Raw genomic sequence first — 16,055 nt, 5'->3', positions numbered from 1 at the left:
GGCTCACTCAGTGACCTTGGGCAAATCACTTAACCTTTCACTACTTACATTTACACTCTGGTAAACCGAATGTGTAATATTCATCATTACTCATTCAGGCTCCTGCGGAACACATCTTGAAAATTAGGGACCGATTTACAGTGGATCATATGCAACAATGTCAACTTTTCAACACAAAGTACATCTTCTTAGCCAACCTCCCCCCCCCCCCCCGCCCCCCGCCATTCCTCAAAGAATATTTTCACTCTCATTTAAATGGCGAGGGCTATTTTAAAGGAGATTGAGTTTATACTTTTAAATGATCCACAACTTTTAAATCACTAACGTAAGAATGCTTTTGGTGTTAACAAATTAAAGCAACGCCTAACTAGACAGAACAGTAAGTAAGTTACATTATATTGCCTTTTTCGTCTGTACTGGCTCTTGAAGATTTTGGAAGCAAGCAGTTTGTTAACCGTAAGTTTTAGAACTTTATTTCAGCCCTGATAATGCCTTTATGAGAATCCTTTAGGTTCTGAGTATTATGGTGTGAAAGAAGAAAAAATGGCACAGAGCAGCTCCAAATCCAGGAAAATTGGTAAAGATAAACTAGGAGCCGATGATTGCCAGCGCGCCAGGCTGGTTCCCGACTTTGGCTATGGGTCGGGGCGGCTGTGATGTCTCGCTTGGGACTGGCCCTGGAGGCTCCTGGCAAGGAACCTGAGCCCCCTCGCGGCCGAACTGCCCGCAGAGGCCACAGGTCCCTTTAAGGCGTCCTGCGGGCAGGACCCGGGAGCTAAGGGGGCGGGAGGAGGGTTCTCAAGCGCACGCCACGTGACTCTATTGCCAAGTTCGTTCGCGAGTTTGACAGAAGTTTGAATTGGACTCGGGGGTTTTCTGCAGCCAGCGGGGCAGAGCGGCGGCCGAGGCCTCGGCGAGCGCGAGCAGCAGCGCCCCCGCGACCCACCCAGGCAGCCTGGATCCCGGGCCGCGGACGGCCGCTCGCGCTTCGGTACAGCTCGCTTCCCCCGCCGCGGGTCACCAGCCCCGAGCCCCACCGCGGTCCCCGCGGACCGCGCGCCGCGCCCCGGCCCCGCCGCGCCAGCATGTCCTCGACGGAGAGCTCCAGTCGCACGGCGGACAAGTCGCCGCGCCAGCAGGTACTCCCTGCACACCCTGGGGCTCTCTCGCCGCCCCTTCTCCACCTGGGTGTCGGGCCGACCCTTATTCTGCCCTCTCTCCCGGGTGTGAATGGGAGGAAGAGGGCCAGCACTTTCCTGGATCCCCCACGGCCCTGACCCCGGGCCCTGTCTCCGCAGGTGGACCGCCTGCTCGTGAGGCTGCGCTGGAGGCGGCTGGAGGAGCCGCTGGGCTTCATCAAAGTTCTCCAGTGGGTGAGTCGCTGCCCCAGACGAGGGCTATTTCGGGAGCCTGGGCTGTGACGCTGACCCGAGCAATGTGGCCGAAGTGGGGGGCGGGGAGGTGCTGCAGCCCGCCCCGGAGGAAGGGTGGGGGGCGGCGACAGGTGGGCGGGGGAGGGGCGGGCTAGGGCTGCTTCTCCAGCACTTGGTGGCAGGAGGGTGAGGAACGAAGCATGCGGAGCCCCGGATTCGGTCCTTCTATGTGCAAGGAGTCTTTGCCCAGGGCGCTCACATTTCACCCGGGCGAGAGGACCCGGGTGTAACCTTTCCAGAACTCTGATCCTGCACATACCACTCCTCGGTGGCGGGAGGGGCGAAGAGGACAAGTGGGAATGAGGAAAGCTGCGGAGGGCAGAGGACGGAAGGAGGCAGGCGATGGAAACCATCCTGTCCCCAAACCCACCAGGACCTGACTGATCCTGGAGGTGGACTCATGGGACAGGGTCCTGGCTGGCGGCTGTCCTGTTGAGGTCACTAGAGTAATCTGCGTTCCTGTAACTGCGTGAGGGAGTGGATGAATGAATGAATGGCGTTCATGGCTCTAGGATTACATAAAAGAAAAAATAGTAAGACAGAATAAAAATCAGCCAAAATGTGGCTTGTAGAATAAGATAGAATATTGAGCTGGAAAGCTGGGGCCCTGGGTTCTAGACCTGGACCTGCCTTTTCTATCTACTTGACCTTGGACAAATCTCTTCTTTGGACTTCAGTTTCCATATTAATCAAATATTCAGACCATCCCTAGGGTCCCTTTCTGCTCTAAATGGGTTGGCATGCTAGAACATTGCCCTTGGTTAGACTTATCCTGTGACCTTGAAGAAATCATTTGTCCAGGGCCTCAGTTTCCCCTGTAGTGGTATAGGGGAAATACCATCTTCTCCTGCCTCACTGGTACTTTGAGACATTAGCATGTTCTCTGTCCTTCGCGGTGCCCAAGGCCTCCTGGGTATAAATTAGGAATGTGGACAGGTGCAGTCACTCTTTCAAATCATAAAGACTTTTCGGGAGCAGTTATTGCACTATCACAGAAGAGATTTAAGTTAGACAATCCACACACCAAATGGTGTGTGAATAACTTAATTAACGTGCTTTCAGCACAGAATTCAGCTAGGGAATAAGTTACCATTAATACTAAGGAGGACTGAGTTCTAAAGGGCTTTTAACTCACTGGAGACAGGAGTTAGCACTGTGTCGCTGATTCTTAAATCATCCTTTGGATGAGAATCATCAGATCTGGAATTCGGGGGCAATAGTGCATTTGGGGTTACCTCTGGATATCTGAGACCCTGACTGGGGCTACAGGCCAGCATGCGGAGCTCCCACGTGCAAACTCTGGGACCTGTTGGGGACTTTCCACTCTCTCTACTGCCTCAAGAGCGGTTGGAACGACTGCTGACTGAGCTCTTTCACCTCCCCCCCACTTCCCTGCCATGACCCACCACTTGAGTACTTGAGGGGGCCATAGACGAATAATATTAAGGCTCCATGCGTCTACCATCCAGAACTAGGGATCCATTATGAGTGGTCCAGAGGAGCAGAACCAGAAATGTAAGGGTACAATTTTATCATTAAACTAGACAAATGGATCTAAGGGAAATTTGAGAAAGGCTGTCAAGGGATGAGGGAAACAATGAGGTTATTAGACCATGGAATCATCCTCCATAGGAGGGATTCTGAAAAGCTTCCTTCTTCAACCTTTCTATCCTTTTCCCAACCCTCCCCCAACCAATACCCACAACATTTCTATAAGGCTGCACAAAGCAATGTCTAGTCTCCTCCCACAGTCAGTGCTGATCCCTAAGAATTAAGACCTGTTTGACTTTTAAGATCCTCAACTTCTTAGAGAGGGAGTTATGCCTTTCTCTCATAATACTCAATCCGAGAGTCCAGGGCTAGGCTCTGCACTCAGCCTTCATTCGAAGGGTAGCATCATAAAGAGACATGATTTGCTTTTACTGCCATCCTGGTATCCTGAATTCAGAGTGAGTTTCACTTGCCCTGAGTCTCTGCAGGTGAACACAGGAACCAGCACCAGGAACCAGCACCAAAATGACAGTGAAAATGTCGTTTGGGACTTTTTGCATATTTCCTGCTTGGAGGGATCAAATACTCCGGTCTGGAAAAGGGGGAAAAAACCACACACAAACCTGCAGTTATTGTAATGATAATTGAAAACTTTGTTGTCACTATTACAAAAAGCAAAGGTTTTACTGGAATCCTGGTGAGATAAAAGTAATGTTATTCTTTTATTAGTGAGGAGCTTAGCTTAGGGTATCTCTTTAGAATTTAAAGATTAACTAATCTCACCTCAATTGCAGTTCTGGGGTCTCACTAAGTCTACACTAAGCTAGGAAAATAACAGGGGCATATACCAATTATCGGAGAACTAGTTTTTCTCTGCTTTCTAGCTATGGAACCTAGGGTAAGTGATGAAATCTTCATGGGTGTCAGTTTCTTATCTGTAGATGAGGGTAAGATCTATCTCATGAGCTCACTGGGAGGATTACAGGAACTAATATCCGTAAAGCATTAGAGCATTCAGGAAGACCATGGTGAGCCTGGCAGTCCAGGAGGTATTCAGCAAGTGTTGGTTCCCAAACCTCTCCTTCTCCCTAACTTTCCCCCTTATGCAGACTGTCAGCTGGACTTGTCCTTTGGTGAGATTATTCAGGTGTCACTGCCAAATCCTCACTTTGAGGGTAAGGTACGAATCTCCTGGATTACTCAGTTACTGTATTGATAATGTCACGTTACCTTTAACTTGGTGTGCCCTTGATCAGTAATTCACCTCTGAAGTGCCAAAGTCACTTATTTGGCCCTGGGGTCTCTGTAATGAAAATAAGGTATTTCCATAAATGTGGGGAATTCGAAAGTACACCATCAGAGTCCATAAAAACCAGTGAGATGATTGTGGGAATAGGATTTGGGGGAGAACTTGTCTTCCTTGTGCCCTGCACTAAGTGGAAATGTTAGTGTTCTCAGGACTGACAAAGGATTATCACCAAAAAGCAAGTCAGCACCAAAATGGAGCCTCATCCTTAAAGTAGCAAGGTTATTCTGACATCTTTCCAAAAGAGATGCAGAGGGAGGAGGAGGAGGAGGAGGAGGAAGAGGAGGAGGAGGGTGGCAGTGTATGACCACTGCTGTTCCCCGCAATGCAGGTCCATGAGGAGGAAGGCTGGTTGGTACCAGAGCTCTGGAGTTGCCCCTTGTCTTAGGGTCTCCATGTCTTCTTGGCTCCTGTTCTTTATGACCAGCTTGTTTGGCTCAGAGCCTTGTGCTTGGTGACAGGGGTGGTTTCTGTTCTTCCCCACTCTTCCCTGTGGCTCAGTCACCTGGCACAGTTAAGGAAGAAAGCATATCTGATACAGAAAGGTAGAGGGGGCTGGGAAAGCATGTCTTTCTCTGCTCCTGCATCCCAGGTGCAGAGCTACTTCCTCTCTCTTTGCAATCCTCCCTGCACACAGTAGAGTTCTTTTTCAGCCTTTATAACTCTGTGATGCAGGGTTTTGTTTTGGTTTTTATTTGAGCATGACTCTCTCCTTTCTGGATGCAAAGTCTTGAGAGCAGGCACCAGGTCTTATTCAACTTAGATTCTGCAGCACCTGGCACGAAGTAGATGCTCGATAACTCTTTGTTGATTAATGAATGGGTGACATAGAAAGAGCACTGAACCGGGAATCAGGAGTTGTGAATTCTAAGCCTGGCTCTCACATTGGCTAAATGTGACCTTGGGAAAGTCACTTAATCTTTTGGGACTTCAGTTTCCACCTCTATGAAATGAGACTATTGTGCTTGATAATCTCTGAGATCCTTTTTGCTCTGCTGCTCTGTGAACCTGTGAGATTTTCCTGAGATTTCTCCATCCGTTCACTTGCAGAGCCAACTGTCATCTGTTATCTGACACCATCTGACTGTGTTATGTTCAGATTTAATCATATATTCTGGTTAATAAAGTTATATAATGTGTTTAGAGGCTCCCGACTTTCAAAGAATCAGAATAGAAGAGAATACAGTTAATACTAAAGTTACTAGGGGTATATTTTGCCCAGAGAGGAATCGTAAAGCAGGGTTCAGGATTTTCAGAACCTCAAGGTTGTCATCTGGACATAGCAGAACTTTCCGCAATGATGGAAAAGCTCTATAATCTGTGTTGTCCAGTATGGAACCTGCTAGTCACATGTGCCTAGGGAGCACTTGAAATGTGGCCAGTGTGGCTGAGCAACTGAATTTTAAATGTTATTTAATTTTAATTAATTTAAATGTAAATAGCCACACTTGGCTAGTGGCTACCATTGTGGACAGTGCAGCTCTAGAGTAGGAGCTCCATGAAGACAGAGGTTTTTTTTTCTCTTTTGTTCACTAATAAATCATATCGCCTAGAACAATGCCTGGTACATAGTAGATGCTCAGTAAATGACATCTTTCTGTAGATGGTCAGGAGTGCCAGTCAAGAGAGTGCTGGTAAAAAGCAGGCTCCATAACTAACTGTTCATTGCCCCAAGTTAGGAGTACCTACTTTTGGGGGGAACCTATTACAGAGCCACTCACTGGCTAACTGCCAACAGTAAAAAGATATCCAACTGTCTGCCCTTCCCAGAATGTAACGCCTTAATTGTGTCCAGTTCTGGACACCAGAAGCTAAGAGGAACAAAGAAACTTCCAAGAGGAATCAGAGAACTGACAAGAAACAGAGCTGACAAGATTGGAGAATTCTTACGAGGACGAGCTAGAGAAGTTCCGCTGTTATGCCAGGGAGGCAACTTGGAGTATGTAAAGGATAATGGTGCAGAGGCTTTGAGTAACTTCTCTCCAGGCCTGTCAAGAAGATGAGCAAACAGGGCTCTACTGCAGCCTCTGTAATTTAAGTCAGATCAGGAGGTTAATCAGGCATTGGAGAGAGGTTATACTGTCTCCTTTCCTGGATGATTTTTAAGATGGAGACAATTGTCATTTGTTTGAACTAAACCTCCTAGAAACAGAGAGGTACCCATTATGACCTTTAGAGAGGGGTCAGTGGCTCCAGCATAAAGAAGATCTGCCAGGCCAGGCGATGCAAGGTGGGGCAGTGGCACCGGACACCACCCAGGGACAGAGCACAGCTGCTGGCAAGCCCAGCCAAGAGCACACTGATAGCGTTACCCTTGGAGAGTGAGAGAATCATAGAGTTGGAAAAGGCCTTTGGATTCCTGCTCCAAACCCCTCATTTTACAGAGGAGGAAACTGAGACTCAGAGAGCAGAATGACTTATTAGAGGTCACCCTGCCAGTTAGTGACAGGGCCAGGACTAGGACCTGGATTTCCAGACTCCTGATCGAGGTCTCTTCACTCCACAACACTATCAAGCATTAGCAAAATAAAGTGAACACAACTCTATTCTATAAACACTGGATGCAGGACTGGGATGTGAATTAGCTGTCTTCTAGGTGCTTAATATCCAAGATACCACATCGCCAAGAAACATACAAAAAGTGAACAATTAACAGAATAAGCTCACTGCTTAATACAAATGATTACATCGTGCACAAGCCAATGGTAAGTACACAGGAAACGAGGCCTGAACAGATGATGTGGGAGGATCAGAGACTCCAATTTCTCACCTCCTTCTAACCAAAGTGTGTATCCTCAGAAAGAAATTAGAAAATCATAGGATGAGGGAATTTCATGTCACTCAAGGCAGGACGTTTAGTAAAATGTGATGAAAGGTGAAGAGGAAAACAATTCAAGTGATCTGAAACGCCTCTGGTTCTTAACACTGAAAAATGGCAGCAGCAACGGATTATAAAGGGAAACACCACTGGGGAAAAAGCAGAGGCTGATAAGGCAAGTTGAGGATACTTTTCTCTGGGCTTGAGACAGGACTTCCAGCATCAATGCAGCCAGCACAGTTGCCAAAGGAAAGGTGCCTTTGGGGGAGAGGAGTTAGCTGGCAGTACCATGGGACAGCAGCCGGGCCCCTGCCCCCTTGGCCCCTCGGAAGGCTTGGCAGAGGTTGTCCCCTCCAGCTATACCTCCACTGAGGCAGGAAGCCATTCATTGGAAGTTAGCAAGAAGGTAATGGCAAGATTCAGTGACGGCTTCAAAGGAGAAATGGAAAGAGTTCCATGCACTCCTGATCTAGATTGGTGCAGGGAAATCTATTTCTAGGGTGCCTCTCCCTTGGGGAGGAAATTCAAGTCCAACTTTGAGATAGAAGTTTCCAAAGCCTAAATTGCTTTGTGTTAGTCATCATCTTAAGGAGGCTACCTGTGGTCTCCAGTGTCACATCCAATGGGGAGACCTGGAAACTGCCCATTTCTCCCTCTTCATCTCCCTCCCAGGTACCAGTCAAAGTCAACCTTATTCATTTGGCTATTTGGTCCAGCACGCTGTGCAGTGAACACAGCACCCTGAGGCTGGGAGACCAAAGGAAGCCATGGGTCCCTGGCCAGGAGGGACTTGATTAAAGGGACTTCTGGCCCCTCCCCCCGCCATATCTGCACCGGCTGAGAGTCAGAGGGTGGTTCTGAAGGGATAGACCTTGGCCAGCTGAGACCTTCTGACTCTCAGAGGGGCTTCACTCTCCCTCAGCTCTTTGCTATTTTCGCCTTCGGGTCCTGCGGCTCCTACAGTGGGGAAACAGGAGCAACGGTTCGCTGCAACAACGAAGCCAAGGACGTGAGCGCCATCATTGTTTCGTTCGGCTATCCCTTCAGGTGAGCAGGAGTTGATTCTGACCCCGCATAGCCTCTCTCACTAGATTGGCAGGAACTGCTTGGTCTCTTTCTCCTCCAGAAACCTAAAAACCTTTTGTTGTGTGCCACTCCAGTTTCAGATAGAATTACAAGGCTCAGGTCCTTCCTGCCCTTTAGGAATTTCAGACACACTGGCCAGAGAAAAATATAAGGGAAACTCAAATAGATCCTTTGTTATAATAATGTTGCAGTCCATGGATAACCAATAGCAGGTAACAACAGCTCCTACAGAAAGAACCCATGCAGTGTGGGGTGGAGGCTCCTCGACCCTCAGCAGTCTCCTCCCTGCCTTGAAGGTAAGGAAGCTTGTCAGTACTCAGATCCTAAAGAGCTGATGGGGGATGCTCACCCGTACCACCAGAATACAGGGAGGTATACCTTGACCAGGAGGTAGAAGACAATACTCTTTCCTGAGTGTTTGGGAGCTTAGAGAAGGGAGAGCCCAAGTGTTCAGAGGGGAATGGGGGCAGGGCTCAGCTTTTCAGAAATTTCTAGTAGCAGCAGCCAAGTTAGATTAGCTGTCTCTTGTTCATAATAGGGTATTTGTTTTTCTCTCTCGAGCTTGTCCAGTGTAGTCTCATTGAGGGACCTAAATAAAGCCTGAGAATGGGTGATTCCAATCTTAACTTGGCCACTGTGGACCTGTGCTTTCCCAGGGACAGAATGAAGCTGATTTTCCTGGTGGTTTGGCTACCAGAAATAGATGAACTATATATACTGTGGTTACGATCTAAAGGGTCGTGGAGATACTTGGGAATACAGGGTCACCGTATCTGGGCAGGGTGGATGAGTGTGGGGTGGTGGCTGAGAGGGAGGTAGAGTTTGACCAGAATTCCAGGGAAATTCCTGTCCTGACTGCGAGGTTCCCTCCAGCAACTTTCCTCCCTACCTGCCCCTTTCTTGGTTCTGTAAGAGTCCTTGGGTGAGAACTAGTGCAGGACTGCTCCTGGGGCAGGGGAAGCCCACTGCCTCCACAGGGAGAGGATCGCCCTGAGCTCAGGGTGGGCTCCGTGCCACCTGCAGGTTGAACCGGGTCCAGTATGAGATGCCCCTCTGCGACGATGAATCCACCTCCACGACCATGCATCTCATGGGGGACTTCTCTGCCCCCGCTGAGTTCTTCGTGACCCTGGGCATCTTTTCCTTCTTCTACACCATAGCTGCACTCGTCCTCTACCTGCGTTTCCACAACATCTACACGGAGAACAGGCGCTTCCCCCTGGTGGTGAGTGGGCACAGCCAGGAGGGATGGGGTGGAGACACTGAGGAGACATACGTTCCCCGGCTGAGGACAAACATGGTGGCTTTCCTGGGTCCCTGACACTCGGATGTGAACCTCCTCAATCTCCCTGCCAGCTCTTTGCTGTTGGTCCCTTCGGGTGCTGGGGCTGCCACAGGTCCTCGGGCCAGTGGAAGGCCCATGTCCCAGGACTCTGCGTCTACCAACCTCCCATCGCTTGCTCTACTCAAAGTAGGCACAATAGCTTCAAGAAGCAGGCGCTGAAGTCTGATTGCTTGGGTTCAAATCCCAGCACTGTCCCTTACTAGCTGTGTGCTCTTGACAATTTCCTTAACCTCTCTAACTCTCAGTTTCCTCAACTATAAAATGGGAATAAAATAATAACTATCTAATAGTGTTTTGGAAGGATAAAGTGAACATGCATGTAAAATACCTGGTGTATAGTTAGCCTCCATAAGTGCTAGCTATTATTAACGTTATTTCCCCTTTACTTTCTCCTTATCCCAGGCATGCAAGGTGGAAAGGGTGCCTTAGGGGACCCCATTTGTCTCCTGCAGTCTGCCCTCACTCTGCCACCAGTTGTAACTGAGCAGTGGTGATCAAAGGAAAGGCTGGGCGTGGGGAGAGTATCAAGTTTAGGCCATGTGGGTTTGGGGATGACACTGACCAACAGATGCCTGGGCACATTGTTACCTGACCTCAGTTCTGAGGGCATGGGCAGGGGTAGCCCTGGCTGGCAGGATTCTCTCGGTGGCAGATTCCCTAGGATGATCTGAGTTCCCTGAAGCTCTAGGTGTTGGGTAGGATGGGAAGAGGCAGCTGTCCTGGGACCCCAGGATTCCAGTGCCTTATGGCGAGAGGAGAAGAAGTACAGAATCATGGAGGCCTTTCTGATTGCATTTCCTGTCCCTCTGCTCCTCCCAGGACTTCTGTGTGACTGTCTCCTTCACCTTTTTCTGGCTGGTAGCTGCAGCTGCCTGGGGCAAGGGCCTGACTGACATCAAGGGGGCCACACGACCATCCAGCCTGACAGCAGCCATGTCTGTGTGCCACGGAGAGGAGGCGGTGTGCAGTGCCGGGGCCACGCCCTCCATGGGACTGGCCAACATCTCCGTGGTGAGACCTGTGGCCACTGAAGGGGTCTGGGGAAGGCAGCACACTCCCAGCTGCCCAGGCCTGTCACAGCAGGGTCTGAGAGGAACAGAGAGTGTGTCTCCACAGCTGCCCTCCCCGGCCCTGGCAGCCAGTGCTTCCCCTCCACCTAATGCTGGCTGCTGGCCCCTGGCTGACCCTGAGGGACATTTGGGCAGGGGGAACCCAAGAGCCACTCAGCCTCCTGTGCCTTCCTCCTTCTGCCCTCTGCCTCCCATTTCCCTCTCTTCTCCCCACCTCCAGGCGTGCTCTTTGTGACTGCCTCTCCCTCCTCCTGCCTCTTTACGGTCTGTGTGTATGTACACACGTGAGCAGGTGGAGGGGGAGCCCAGGGCTGTGACTGGGCTCAAAGCGGGGAGCAGACCCAGAGTGGGTGAGAAGGGGCTTATTGTCACTCAGGCCTCCAGGCTGGAAAAGGTCTTTGGGCAGTGGTGGGTCTAGCTGGTATGCATGTATTTGGCCACCCCAGCTGTTAGAACATTGAAACATCTCCATATCAGTTGGTAAGTAGCTGAGCTTTGCAAATGCCCTCCTGTCAGCCCAGCCACCTCAGCCCTGCCCTGAAAATGGCCTGAACCTTCCCCGGGCCCAGCAACTGAAAGGTTTAATGGCTGGCACACCAGGGAGCCTTCTAGACCTTGCTGGAACCCTGCTGATAGGTGTTAGCCCCACAGCCTTTTACTGTAAAAATGTTCACACATTCGGAGAAGTTGAAAGACTTTTACAGTGAACAGCCACGCACTCATCAGCTAGACTGTACCATTAACATTTTACTAGACTTGCTCTGTCCCGTATCTATCTGCCTCTCTTCGTCTATCAATCCATCTTATTTTTAATGCATTTCAGAGTTGATTGCAGACATCAGTACACTTCCCCCTAAAAACTCCCTGCTGATAGGTTTTTAAATATTTTGAATAAATATTTGGATAGAGCTGGCTGGGTCGCTGCCCTAGGGAAGGAGCACCTTGGACAGCTCTGGCCCCACCCACCCCAACAAGGCCTACGGAAAACGGCCTGCGGATGCTGTGGGAAGCGCCACTAGAGCCCTTGCTCCTTGCTGTGCTTTGCACGGTGCTCCACTCCAGGAGCCAGGTTCTCCTAGCGACCAAGCCACAGCTTGGGTCAGAGTTAGACACTTTCACCAGAGAATCCCTTAGTGGGTGATGGCCTTAAACCCTGACTCTACCTCCAGTTCTCTTTTAGTCTTTCTAGCCCTCTGCACCTCCCCCTCCCCTCAACACACAGGTACTCCCCCTCCCTGTTCCCAGGATGCCCTCCTTCTATTCTCATAAGCCACCCTCCCCCTGATGTCTTTGCAGCTCTTTGGCTTTATCAACTTCTTCCTGTGGGCCGGGAACTGTTGGTTTGTGTTCAAGGAGACCCCGTGGCATGGGCAGGGCCAGGACCAGGGCCAGGACCAGGGCCAGGGCGCCGGCCAGGAGAGCGCAGCTGAGCAAGGAGCGGTGGAGAAGCAGTAAGCGGCCCCCACCCGGCTACTCCCGAACAGGACAGCGCCTCTTCAACCGCCTCTGGCTTCCAGGACCTCCCTCTTCTTCCTCCCCCAACTCCCCTCCCCCATTATTCTGGGCTCTGAGCTTTGAGACGTCTTTACTGGATGGGCAGGCATCAGCTGTCGGAAACCTGGGCAGCCCTCCCAGTGGCTTCCTATCCCTCCTCTTGCTGGAGCCCCGGATGGCAGGAGCTCAGTGCTTCTTATCTACTGTCTGGACCCAGGCATCTTACTTGGGGTCTTACATGTACCCTCACAGCCTTTGAGAACCAGCCTCTGCTACAGGCAAAGGTTGGGATCAGGAGACCTGAGACTGGTTCCTAGCTGCCACTTCTATCAGTCTGTCCAGCTTCAATAAAAGTGGGGGGAGGGGAAATTGGCTGGCAGCCTTCTTCCTGCCCCCTTGCATGGAGGGGCCACCAGTGGTTTAGTGACCCCTCTTCAATGGCTGTCATCAAGGCCCCGTGTCTGCGCTGACCTCCAATCAGCCTGAGCTCAGTATGCTCCCCACCCTCTCCTCTGGCCTGTTTGCCCACAGACCCCATCATGTGGGAACACAGGAGGCTGACTAGCCTAGAAAACAGCCTTTCAGAGGGTCCCAAGTAGGCTGAGACTTGGTGAGGAGCAGATAAATTGCAACTGAGTTGCAACTTCAAGAAACAGAAGCCAGGAAACTTGCTGGGGAATCAGTTTTTTTTTATTCCCTTAGTCCTCCCACCCCTCCAGGCTGGGGCACTTCCACCAACACTCTAAACTCATACTTGCCCTAGAAACTCCTTACCTTCCTCCCTGTCCTCCTTCTTGGGCTTGGTCTCACACTTGGGACACAAGATGAGGGGTCTAGGAGCATCTCCATTTCAGCCTCCCCGCCTCCCACCTCTCTGTCCCTCTCCCTTCCGCAGCCTCTTGGGTCTGAGGCATTCAAGATCCTTTTCAAAGTCTGTCCAGGCCTTCCTTTCATTCCTGTGGGGCCAGACAGGGGCTTTGAAAGGGTAAGAAAGGACCATCATGAGTCTAAGTTGCCCCAGAGCCCCAGGACATGGATGGATGGGCCCATTTCTTCCTCACTCTCTACTTGTTTTTTTCCCGCCCTGCTCCTTCTCTGGCCCGTTTTGTACTTCCCCTTCTCACCTTTACGAAAGAACATGCCCTCTCCCTTTGCCCGCCATTCCTCCCCTGCTTCCCCATTTGCTCCAAGCTCTATCCCCCCTACACGCCCACCCCAGTCCAGGGCAGGCTGATGCTCTTGGTGCTTCTTCACTTCGGGACCCAGTTCCATATTTGTCTTTGGTGTGTCTCCCCTTCCTGACACCTCTTCAGTCCCTCTGGGGACCCCAGGGCCCAAGAGTCAGTGCTGACTGGATAAGGGCCATCTGTCTCCCATCCAGCTCAAAACATTTCAGTCTGCCCTGGCCATAGGGCTGCCCAGGGAAGAAGGAAGAAGGCAGAATCCAGCCGTTTTCCAATCCAGTGCCAATTAGCCCAGTTGTCATCCCAAAGGTAAATGTGCCCTGTGCCAGTCTCTCCTCAGGACTGAGTCAACCCCTCCAACCTCCTCACCTTCCTCAGCACCCTCCATTGTAACGTGTGCATTACTGGGGTACCCAGGCGGCAGGACCTTTGACTTTGGGCCAATCATTTCTTCTTTGGGTCAGTTTCCCCACTTGACAGGGGAGTGTGAGGTTTACATCTTCAAATGCTCCAGAGTCCTTCAGTGAAAAATTAGGTGTTTTGTTTTTTAGATTTGGGGGAAGGCATTTGAGGAGGGAAGATAGGAGATGGGGATAAGGGTGTTTCTAAGTCTGAACCTCTCTGTCCTGAGCTGTCCCCATGATTACTCAAGGACAAGGGGAGACAGTTTTGCCCACAGCTCCAGAGATACAGAGAACAAAGGGATGACCTTCAGTTTTCTTCAAGCTGGCCCCTGTGAGTGTCTGTGAGTAGCTTCTACTGGAACTTTGTTTGGATTCTGTGTACGTATTTATAATTTATCTGAAATGTGATGGATAAAGTGTTCTCATTTGGGGGCCTAAGTTACTAATTGGCCCTTCAGCTAGGGAAAGGGGGTGGGTGGGTATGCACTCCTGCCAAGGACTCCTAGCCCAGAACTCTCCCTAGAGCAGAGAAGGCTCTTTCTCTTCTTCAGGAGGCTGGCTTGTTCTCAGCCTGAAGAACCTTGATTTAGGCTATGGCCTCTCTCTCCATAGCCACCCTAAGAGGAAAGGCTACTTCACCTCATTACCTTCAGAGGGCTGGGCTGGGTCTAATGCTGAGTGCGCGGCTGTCCTCATAGGACTCGTGTCCCCTCCAACTAGGGCTGGCATCACCACTTTGCCTAGTGGGGCCTGAGGTAGAAGGTGCTGGTTTCTCCAGTTGCCACAGGAGGCCAACAGGCAGGGCACTTGCCCTTTGCCCTAGTAAACTCTGACCCTGCCAGGGTGCCCACCTAGGACCTTTCCTGAACATGAGTTCCCTCCACTATCATGGTCATAGGTGTCCTTCTTCTGGGATTGAAGATCAGGGGTGGGGGGAGAATGTTGCATGTTGTTTTCTGGTGCTTGTTATTATACATTTGAATAAACAGTGCTTCAAGCATTTGCCATGAAGGCGCCAAGAATGTAGCCCTTCTGGGGACTTTTTTCCTCCTCCTCCCCTTGCTTTAAGTTCTTGGACAAATATCAGCATTTCCACCAAAACATCATTCCACTCCTCTCCACTCTGCACTCCCAGCGATAGAGTCTGCAGGCTGAGTTGTTCCTGGCGGACCCCAGTCTGGCAACATCTCCTCTTTTGGTGGCACCAATTAGTCCAAAGTAACTGAGACTCATCAGTAAATTTAGAGCAAACTCAAAAGGCGAGAGATATTGGCTTCCACAATGCTGTTTCCACTTGCTCTCCTACCATCTGTGACCTAGACAAGCTTCCTGTCAGGAGTTGAGGGCCACGTGCTTTGCCCTTTTAACTATAAAGGTTCTTGCTGAACAAACTTGCACCTCTATGCCCCTTCTGAGAAACAGTCACAGGCTACATTTACATTCCCTAGAAAAATACATTTGGGCACAATATTACGTTCAATGTCACCAGTTTCCCACTCCCCCTAGGAATCATCCATGGTTCTCAGGTTAAGAATCTCTACCCTCAGAGATTATCCTTGAAGTACTTAAACCTTCCCTGGGTGAAAATGAGAAGACAGTCTGAGGTCTTGAAGTCACAGACCTTGACTTATTTGCCTCCAGTTTGGTTTCCCCTTAGATGAAAGAATGAGTATGTGGTGAGGTGTAAGGGGTTGAGGAGGGAAAAGAGAATTAGTATCTCTTTTCTGATGTGATGGGGTGGGGGGCAGGCTTTTGTCTCTTGATTATGTGAGGGTGGGAAAGAATGTCATCAGCTGAGAAAAGAGAAAGAGGTGGATGATTAAGGTATTTTCCAGGCCTTAGCAAGGAAAATGACAGATCTGATGAGAAATCTCCCTGTGCCCAGGCTCTGGTAGCAGCCCTGCCAGCAGAGAAAATATTCGTTAGAAAAAGAAGCTAAAGGGATGGATGGAGTCAGGGTCCAGCCAGGTTTGGGAAGAGGCGGTACAGGGTATCGATCGCAGTGCTCATGAGGAGAGAGACGGATCAGCAGAGATGCTGCAAACACCAGCAGCCTCGGGGCCACCCCAGTTCCGGGGCTGGCTCTGGCTCGGAGATAGCCTTCTGTCATCCTGACAGGTGATCCCGGTCAGCTCAAGCTAGGTCCTCCCAAACCCAGACAACGCCACTTCAACCCTCTGCTCTGCGTCAGGGCAGCGTGGGTTTCCCACACAGGAGGCACAACCCGAGAGTTGAGGACCCTCCCCCACTCCAACCCCTGTGTCCTTCAGCACATCCTACAGACCCCCTCCCTTTGCCCTTCTGATTCACAGCGCCCACCTCCCTGCACCTACCGCATTCGATCTACGGGGAAGCGAAGTCGCTTCGTGGCCGCCAGCCCGGGAAGGGGCGCCAGCCAGCTGGCGGAAGCACGGCTTAAAGGGG

The 16,055-nt window shown here is 50.6% G+C and overlaps 1 protein-coding gene across 1 annotated transcript; it reads left to right on the top strand.

Annotated features, from left to right (window-relative positions):
* The first annotated feature begins 777 nt into the window (after nt 1–777).
* SYPL2 (synaptophysin like 2) lies at nt 778–14,653 on the top strand. Its single transcript, XM_082386130.1, has 6 exons — nt 778–1,139; nt 1,299–1,373; nt 7,971–8,095; nt 9,158–9,359; nt 10,299–10,490; nt 11,846–14,653. Exons 1-6 carry the CDS (start codon nt 1,086–1,088, stop codon nt 12,002–12,004), a joined length of 807 nt encoding a protein of 268 aa, XP_082242256.1. The 5' UTR covers nt 778–1,085; the 3' UTR covers nt 12,005–14,653.
* Nucleotides 14,654–16,055: the final 1,402 nt, after the last annotated feature.

The sequence above is a fragment of the Balaenoptera borealis genome (assembly GCF_965194805.1).
Source record: "Balaenoptera borealis genome assembly, chromosome: 1".
NCBI classification, from domain to species: domain Eukaryota; kingdom Metazoa; phylum Chordata; class Mammalia; order Artiodactyla; family Balaenopteridae; genus Balaenoptera; species Balaenoptera borealis.
Note: the sequence above shows the minus strand (reverse complement) of the source record. Positions and strands in the feature narration are given on the sequence as shown.

Bases quoted from the DNA above. Each gene is read 5' to 3' on its own strand.
- SYPL2 (XM_082386130.1), top strand. From the start codon at position 1,086: ATGTCCTCGACGGAGAGCTCCAGTCGCACGGCGGACAAGTCGCCGCGC. The intron at 1,374-7,970 runs GTGAGTCGCTGC...ACTCTCCCTCAG, and splicing joins TCATCAAAGTTCTCCAGTGG to CTCTTTGCTATTTTCGCCTT. The intron at 10,491-11,845 runs GTGAGACCTGTG...ATGTCTTTGCAG, and splicing joins GACTGGCCAACATCTCCGTG to CTCTTTGGCTTTATCAACTT.